The sequence below is a fragment of the Haliotis rubra genome, unplaced genomic scaffold (genome assembly GCF_003918875.1).
Source record: "Haliotis rubra isolate DU_JTF1 unplaced genomic scaffold, ASM391887v1 Scf686, whole genome shotgun sequence".
Taxonomy (NCBI): Eukaryota; Metazoa; Mollusca; class Gastropoda; order Lepetellida; family Haliotidae; genus Haliotis; species Haliotis rubra.
In genome coordinates, this window is record NW_025767397.1 from 315,135 (window position 1) to 324,146 (window position 9,012).

A 9,012-nucleotide genomic window follows, 5' to 3' on the forward strand; every position below is an offset into this window, starting at 1 on the left:
ACATTCCTGACAACTAATTACTGTTAAAACATAATGTTCAACACTACTGAAGTGAGAAGCTATTTAAGGTTTTCAAGACCTTACTTTAATATTGAGGAATACCATCTCCAATGGAAATGAAAATATTCATACTAAAAAGATAATGTCTTTTGTTACCATGGCAACTGAAAAGCGCAGATGTCATAATGATATTACTATTCATGTTATTTTAACAAACGTTGTAATAAAGTTATGACTTCTTGAAGTCGCGACAAATACACTACAATATGGACCGCGACCAAAGTGGACGTTAACAGTCAAATTATATATCTTTTCGCAGACACACTTTCGCCGAACCGAGAAGTTTGTCCCTGAAACCTGCTGTAGAAGACTGTCAACTGTCTACAGTTACCACGAAAGTCCGTAAAAGACAGTTAACGCTTTCAAGAATATGGTACCGGTATATCAAGTTGTAAACTAACATCAACGTCAAATGCCTTTGCCAAGAAAGGAAATATTAAACGTTATTCACGTTCAGGGAAATCCCGTTCATTGGGAATATGCAATTCACCGCAAATCGTCCGGATGAACAGGCTCAGGGATTAAAGAGTCATGACAAAGAAGTAGTCGACGTCTCGAGACTAGCCTTCCGGAAAGTGGGGTTCAGTGTAATATAGACATATGTAAGAAAGGGAGTGAGTGAGTGAGTATGGTTTTACGCCGCTTTTAGCAATATACCTAATCGCCAGCACACAAAGTCAGACGCCTTGCCTGCTCAGCCACGGCGGCTTCCACTGGCTGTGCTAGCGATTGGGTGCCTGACGCTGAGGGTGTGGGTTCGAATCCCGGATGGGTCTCAACCAAACAAAAGTACTGGAATCTGTACTTTACCACGAAAGTGTAATGCCAAATATAACATATGCTAGATATATTTCTGAATAAAGAAGTTGTTCATCCATAAAGTTTGTCCTTATCTATATCTTTTCTGTTAATTCCTAGGTCAGTCTAGGTTGTAAATTATATCAAAGCTCTATAGATAATAAATTATTATATCTGGGTCTGTAAAACTAATAAGAAAGAAACTCTGACATTCCTTTCAACTCCAATTAGTTGTAATTACATCTTCATAATCAATACCCACATGGGTACAATGTGTGAAGCCCATTTCTGGTGTCCCCCGCCGTGATGTTGCTGGAATATTGCTAAAAGCGGCGTAAAACCAAACTCAGTCAGTCAGTCATAATCAATAATTTTGTGTGGGCCAATAGACGATCGGAAAAGTTCGGAAGATTTGCGGAACATACCGAAGTTGTCCAAAGGGAGACCACTCTAATATTCCATCAGCAGCTGTCAGGTGAATGTGTACCAAACATTCATGAGTTTCTGTTTACCGATTCTGGGTTTATTTAAGCACAAACGTTACTTGATCTATTTACAGATAATTTCAAGCTTGGCGGAGGGTGGAATTACACGACAGACACACTCGAACTTGCATTGTATCAATGTAAACGACATCAGACAAATCCTTCTAAACCACACCTGTTCAACGTCAACAACAACAAATCAACAACTTCACAGAGTTCATTCAGATTCTAGTCATTCAAAAATGGCTTACGATGTAAAACAAGCTGCCATTGGAGTAGAAATAAGAGGAATAAACCTGAATGAACCGGTGTCGGAGGATTTGATTAAGAGGTTTAAAGAGGACGTTCATAAGCATAGACTTCTAATCTTCAAAGACCAGGGTGTTGTGGGAGGGGAACGCCATGCGGAAATAAGCAGCTGGTTTGGAGAGTTGGAATCAACGTTCTACAAGCACCCTCGATCCACCCATCCTGATGTGTTTCGGGTGTCGAATGATGAGCGAGAAGGATGTCGGAATGTTGGGCGGACAGGCTGGCACATAGATGGGAGCTTCATGAGGGCGCCTTTTGCGTTTGCCCTCTATCACATGGTTTCTGTGCCCAAGAGTGGTAATACAGGTAAATATACTAAATAGGAATGAAAGAGGTAGTGATACAGTAAGAGCACTTGGATGTTAGGTAAATGAGCTACGATTTCCATCATGTGTTTGTATTTTTTGAAGTTATCAATACATGTAAGCAAAGGTTATCAGTTATCCGACTTATATGTTTGTCACAATCTGTGTTTTGTCACAATCTGTGTTGTTTTATTAAATTGCATAACTTTCACAGAGTAGCAAGCCTGTTTCTGGCTTACAGTGTTCCATCTTCAATCTCTGAAATTATGAAACAAATGAATTTTGCATGAAAAACCAAACTAAACAAACAGAATCAGCTGTAGATATTGCACAGGATGATATTCATCAGAACCAGAATGCTGACACATTGGTTTTCAACAGCTTTCCACTCAGGTTGCAGTGGAGCATCCCTTAGCATGCCAAAGTCTGTCTGTAACCAGTGTATGAAATAAGCCAAAAATCCAGCCAGACATCAGGCTGGTAGCTTCAAAATGTTACCAGCCCAAAATGGATTTAACCAGACCAAATATGGTGAATTTACTCAGATGTATGGAAGATCAAAAAAAATTACCAGACCATCGGGCTTGATAGCTGTAAATTTAGCTGTCCGTCAGAAATCTAGACCGTCTCGGGCGGTCAGACGGGCCTTATTTCATACACTGCTGTAACTCATGAATTTGGAGTCTAATCCAAGATTCACTCAGATTATTTCATGGTTTGTCAACACCATGCATGTGCTTATATGGGACTCAACATTGTACCAAACATCTACCACCTGCACATCATTATGGCCATACCTCCACACACACATCAAGCTGACATGTTCAGAGCATGTGAAAGTTAATGTCAAAGTTTTCCTATGTAGATTTCGTCCCACTGAAGGATCTAGTGGAGAGTTTAAGTTTGGAGACACGGCAACGGTGGGAGCGACTATGGATGGTCAGCGACCGTCGTAGTAGTCTTATCCATCCTCTCATCTATCCCCATCCCGTCACCAGGCATCCAGTAAGTCTAGCTGCAGCAAGCAATGAGTGAGTGAGTTTACCGGTAGTTTTAGGCTGCTCTTTCAATATTCCAGCAATATCACTTGGGGGGACACCAAAAAATGGGCTTCACACATTGTGCCCATGTGGGGAGTTGAACCCGGGTCTACAGCTTGGTGGACGAACGCTTTAACCACGCGCCAACCCCACTGCCTGTAGCATGGATGAGTGAATGTGTAGCGAGTGTGGAATAGCATCAAATCTAAATCTGGTCTAAATTGTTTAAGTCATTATGTAGAGACATCTAGTGTAAGTGTAGATAAATAACAAAGATGTTTTGGATTTTATGAAGTTGGTATAAAATATCATATTGACGATGATTTGTTTCTTGTTTTAAGATGTTAGCTTATCATGTATAGCAGCATAAATATTTCTTTCTAATTGTCACTCAATATCTGATGTGATATGTGTGAAGCCCATTTCTGGTGTCCCCTGCCGTGATATTAATGGAATATTGCTAAAAGTGACATAAAACCCAACTCACTCACTCACTCACTCACTCAGCTATGTCTGCTATTGTGGTTAATGTTACATGCAGTTAGAATGTAGAATGAAAAATAACAGGTTCTGTAAACTGCCTTGGGACATACTTATCCTCACAAACACTTGTGTTCAAAGGTGCATTCATATAATTTTCATCTCTCGAGTCTGTAGCAGCAGGTAATCAAGACATTATTCCCAGCCATTGGCATGTTATATCTATTGCCCACCATAAACTCTTAGACATGGAGAAGTATCTGCTGTATTGAAAACAGTGTTCTTTTTTCACTGTCAAAATTAATTCATGTGTATCTACAGACACAATTTGTTTTGAACTAACAACCTTGAATAGTATTGGTAACATCTCTGTGTGTGTGTGTGTGTGTGTCTATCTCTCTATATGTACACGCGTGCGCGCGTGTGTGTGTGTGTGTGTTTTTAACATGTCACAATTCGCCGTGCAATCTCTTGGTGTAGTGTAAATGTGGTAAATGTTGCAGTTATTGAGTGTTCACCAAGCAAGAGCGTGTTTTATTTCCAGACACTGTGTTTCCACCTGGGAATGACAGAATCCTTTATTTGGGACTTGGGAACGGAAAAGGCAAGAGAAACAGACATGAATGAAACAGTGCAGATCCTGAAGGAAATCCATCGTGAAATCACCAAGGATAACCGACGACTTGTGTATTCTCACAAGGTAATGCTTATGAATAGACCTGTATTCTAACATCCTCTTATCATCCATTGTATAAACTTATACCAGTTTCATCCATGTCTCAGTTCAGTATTGATACATCACCCAGACACAGAATACCGACCCTGAGTAGTCCAGTCAGTCCTTGTTACTTCCCCTAAGGCAGTACACCAGAGTAACACCATATATACACAAAGAACTTAGTTAAGCACCCCCTGACATATCTCATGATTGAATGAGCCCCGATCTTAACCCTTTGGAGCATATCTGGGACATGATTGGTCGTCGTGTGCAACAAAGGGATGCTCCAGAACCTGGCCCGATTGGAAGCTGCTTTACACGAGGAATGGTCTGGTCCTTCAGAGGATCAGGATGCTGGCAGGGGGTATGAGGAGGAGAAACTGGCTGTCATACAGTCACATGGAGGGATCACTCAGTATTGACCTTGAATCATGACAAATGACAATTTGAATGTTCCCATGCACCAATAAATTCAACATTAAACATTCCAGGGCCTTGTTTCACAAAGCTCTCGTAAGCCTAAGATCTCGTAACTTTTCTCACGTAGCATTAGGTTCGCATCTCCAAAACTGTAACATCTCCTAATGCTACGAGAAAAGTTACGGTAGATCTTTAGGCTTACGAGAGCTTTGAGAAATGGGGCCCAGGGCCATACTTGTACAAACATGGTTTTGTATGAAAATCTGTGTTTTTTAAAATGAGCAATTATCATCATAAAATTAACATGGATTCCAATCAGTTTGTCATTTTTTATGAGTCAAAGTATCATACGTGTCAGAAAACCTCATGATTCCCCAACGAGGTCACACGAGAAGTTTGTGTACGTATTGAAAACCTATCATTGCAAATATACAGGGGGTGCTTAATTAGGTTCTTTGTGTATGTGTCGTTTTATCAGCGAAATATTCTCAAGCACAACGTTAAACCCAATTTCACCTCACCTCTTTGTGTATGTAACTGTTCAACATATTTGGGCATAATGCACCTGAGGACTGAACCATCGACCACTTGTAGTCACCTCTATTCACTAGCCCAAAGATGTCGTTGAAGTTTTTATAAAAATATATTCTATTCTGCAATATTCTATCTATATGATGTGTTTGCAAACAAATGAGTCTGGACCAGACAATCTAGTGGTTGATATCATGAGCATCGATCCATGCCGTCGAGGTGCAATATGAAGTCACAAAGAAACCAATCATTGTGTCTTACAGACGGCAGAGATTACTGGGTACCTGTATTCCTATCAGGAGTCCCATCAGGTTACAGTCACATTAACAGACACACCAAAACATATGAAGAATGACATTTCAAAGGGTCATCTATGTTAGAAACAGACAGGATTGATAATATAGAGACAAACAAAAAAAAAAAAAATTTTGTTCCAGCATATGTGTAAAAAACATTCATTCTAAGAGATCTGATTTTAGTTTGCTGGACTAATGTTACCTTGATTGTACTTATAATGTCATTCTGCAAATCTGACAATTTGTCAGCCAATTCCTTTATATTTCTCACAGGAGTGAGTGAGTGAGTGAGTTTAGTTTTATGCTGCACTCAGCAATATTCCAGCTATATGAGGGCAGTCTGTAAATAGTCGAGTCTGGACCAGACAATTCAGTGATCAACATCATGAGCATTGACCTATGGAACTGGGATACGATGACATGTTTCAACCAAGTCAGCGAGCCTGACCACCTGATCCTGTTAGTCACCTCTTACGACAAGCATGGGTTGCTGAAGATCAATTCTAACCTGGGTCATTTCTCACAGGATTATCATTAGCTGTTGTATTGATCAGCATAATGACACTAGTACATGGGAGTCACAATCTCTGTGAGAAGCACCTCAACTTCAGTGAAAGAAACCATTAATCAGTTTAAACAAATGGAAGGCCTCACAAGTGCAGATTTGTCATTTGCTGTATGTGTTTGATGTGATGCAATACATTGCCAGGGCAAGATATATTTGAAACTGGTTCAAACATTAGAAGCTGTCAAGACATTTTCTTTTGGCTTTAGGGATGGTGGGGTAGCCTAATGGTTAAAATGTTGGTTCATCACGCCGAAGACCTGGGTTTGAATCCCCACATAGGTACAATGTGTGAAGCCCATTTCTGGTGTCCCCGCCATGATGTTGCTGGAATATTGCTAAAAGCGGCGTAAAACCAAACTCAGTCAGTCAGTCAGTCTTTTGGCTTTAGGGGCCATTCTTTTAATTTAAGTGAAATCACTGAAATGGTATCATGTTGATCATCTTACTATCATGATTATGATAACATCCCTGAAACCCAGGGAGCTGTTCCTTACAATGCCTTTTTAGTGTTGTAATCCCCATACTTTATTAGACTGATGTAAATGTTCATGATAAAATACAGAATCATAAACAAATGGGCTGAAAATAAATGAATGAGTTTGGTTTTCATGGCATTTAAAATTATAATAAGCCTTCTTATTCATAAGATACTAAGTATCCCCACACACACCACACACACACAACATACATGAACAGTCTGGGGGCAGTGGGGTAGCCTGGTGGTTAAAGCATTTGCTCATCACTCTGAAGATCCAGGTTCGATTCCCCACATGAGTACAATGCACGAAGCCGATTTCTGGTGTTCCCTGCCATGATACTGCTGACTCGCTCACTGAACAGACTGATGAAAATCTATGGCTGAAATATAGAATCAGAACATGAGGGTTGCAAGGGAGTTAAGATTTAATGCCAGTTATAGTGAGAGGTGACAGACTGTATAGGCTGGTCATGGTCACTGACTGGTTGATACTGGTCCATGTCATCCAACTGCGTACATCGATACTTATGATGCCATTCACTGGATTGCCTGGTTCAAACTCAATATATTTACTGATTGCTGTCACAAAGCTGGAATTTTGCTGAGTTTGACATTTCACAACTAAACACTAATCAAACCTATGTTGTTGTTTTCTCCAGTGGGAAGTGGGCGACTTCATCATCTCGGACAACCTTTCTGTGGGTCACGAGGCTACTCCGGAGACACAACATCCAAGGTCAGAGGTGGGACTGAGAGTCTTACATCGAACAACGGTCAAGGGAACTCATGAACCAAAGAAGTAGCCTGTCAATAGTGTGTTCCCTTCACATCTGAATATTTGAAGCTTACAAGTTGTTGATGCTTTATGTTTATATGTGCTTGTTTGCAACTCTGATCTCAATGTGCCATAAACAGTGTAGGACTTGTAGCTGTGCATACAAAAATAGTACTTTCATGGGTTTTTTAAGTCTGTCTTTTTATGTTCTTGGTGCCAAATTTCACAAGTTGAATTCAATTTCTCTTCTGTCAGAGACTTACCAGTACTTTTTTAGTTTCTGGAACAGTCTTTGAAAGAAGGTAAATGATGCAATTAAGTAACACTTCAATTATCATTATACAAACAACTATTTTTCTTTTTTTTGGTTTTGTGTTTATTTCACTTGACAAATGTATAATAAATCGTTGATGTTTATGTTTTATACAGAACAAACGGTTTGGGAGAGAATAATAATTTTGTATCCTGTTAGCAAATGATTGAGAGGCCAAAGGTAACATAATGAGTGTATATTGTATTTGTTATAACCCTTTTATGAACCTTGTCTCTTTGTTGATTGATTTGTAGATGGTCTGAAAATTTGACAAAGTATATGAAATGTTATCTTGATTACATACATCTTCATGTGTTGATCCTTGCTGGATTGTTGTCACAAGACTATGTTTGTGAAAGGAATGTATCTATTACTGATAGAAGTGGGACATGTTTCAGCAGGTGGGGTAAAATGGTTTACATCAAGATTATTGCATGTATATAGCTTAGGGTGGATACCCAGTGTGACAGTGTACTGATCCAACCATGATGCTGAGCATCAGGCAGGGTAAAAACAAGTTCCATCTCATAGAACGATCCTCTGTGTGTCTGCGTACGTGCGGGTGCAGGGGTGCGGGCACACACATCCTTTTTGTGCTCATAGTTTATTAAATGATCAGTGAAAGTCCCGTGAAAATGAAGTGTGCGCACGCACACACACACCTTTCTCAAGAGTGTGCACCCTCCTCAAAAGGCTGTATCTGTATCCGCCCCTGCCATCTATTGTCAAGACGAGCCTTCTTCCTACTTTGGACCTGGGACAGGGCTTGTTTGTTTTTGCAGTAGCAGTATCAACAGGCTGGTCGACCCACCGATATAATCCACTTTATGACTCCCTTGGAACATTGCTACAACTGTTGACTGCTATTCAACACCACCCAGAGTAATATTCCACCTATATGATATCAGTATTTAATAAACTGAGGCTGGACTGCTCACGGATTGATAATGAGCAGCAACACCTCTATCAGGGAAGCTGACACACAGTTGTACAATGAGCTACGGCTGCTGGGACCTGAGCTGACCCAGCATCTCTACCGTACTGCAGCTGGGAACTATGCCGTTCAGTGCTTGGCTCATTTCTTCCACAATAACACTTGTTGTTCTTGTTGATGTAATCAATAAAGACACAAATAAATTGTTTAATAAATTATTTTTAATAGTGTATTTCTACCAACATTGGTTCTGATGAAGAAGTATTATCCAAAACCATACTTTCAGAGTCCTTATCCTCATTAATCTTATGCCGTGTGAACAGTGTTTCAGTTTTGTCATGGCAGGTCAGCTAAATGTGGGAGGACAGTCAAAATGATGCAAACAGCAGAAGTTCACCACTTTCAGTGAAACCCACAACCATGTTTAGACTTAGCATTGCTACTTCAGGAAGCTGGGGGTCCTGGCATGGGACACAACTCTGTCCAGCCTGTTATAGAA

General features: G+C 40.1%; 1 protein-coding gene and 1 long non-coding RNA gene across 2 annotated transcripts; one reads left to right on the forward strand and one right to left on the reverse strand.

Moving 5' to 3' along the window:
- The first annotated feature begins 1,311 nt into the window (after window positions 1–1,311).
- On the forward strand, window positions 1,312–8,731 carry LOC124258186 ((R)-phenoxypropionate/alpha-ketoglutarate-dioxygenase-like). The gene is made up of 4 exons (XM_046692242.1): window positions 1,312–1,961; window positions 2,826–2,965; window positions 4,025–4,180; window positions 7,151–8,731. The coding sequence occupies exons 1-4, from the start codon at window positions 1,355–1,357 to the stop codon at window positions 7,292–7,294; spliced, it is 1,047 nt and encodes a 348-aa protein (XP_046548198.1). The 5' UTR covers window positions 1,312–1,354; the 3' UTR covers window positions 7,295–8,731.
- Window positions 8,353–8,961, reverse strand: LOC124258188. The gene is made up of 2 exons (XR_006893531.1): window positions 8,604–8,961; window positions 8,353–8,504 (listed from the first exon to the last, which is right to left on the reverse strand). It is a non-coding gene; the product is annotated as an uncharacterized LOC124258188 (long non-coding RNA).
- Window positions 8,962–9,012: the final 51 nt, after the last annotated feature.

What these genes read in the sequence shown, in the direction of transcription:
- LOC124258186 (XM_046692242.1), top strand. Translation starts at nt 1,355, where the DNA reads ATGAGTTTCTGTTTACCGATTCTGGGTTTATTTAAGCACAAACGTTAC. An exon ending in GCCCAAGAGTGGTAATACAG is followed by an intron (nt 1,962 to 2,825) that starts GTAAATATACTA and finishes TTTCCTATGTAG; the next exon opens with ATTTCGTCCCACTGAAGGAT. An exon ending in GACTTGTGTATTCTCACAAG is followed by an intron (nt 4,181 to 7,150) that starts GTAATGCTTATG and finishes TGTTTTCTCCAG; the next exon opens with TGGGAAGTGGGCGACTTCAT.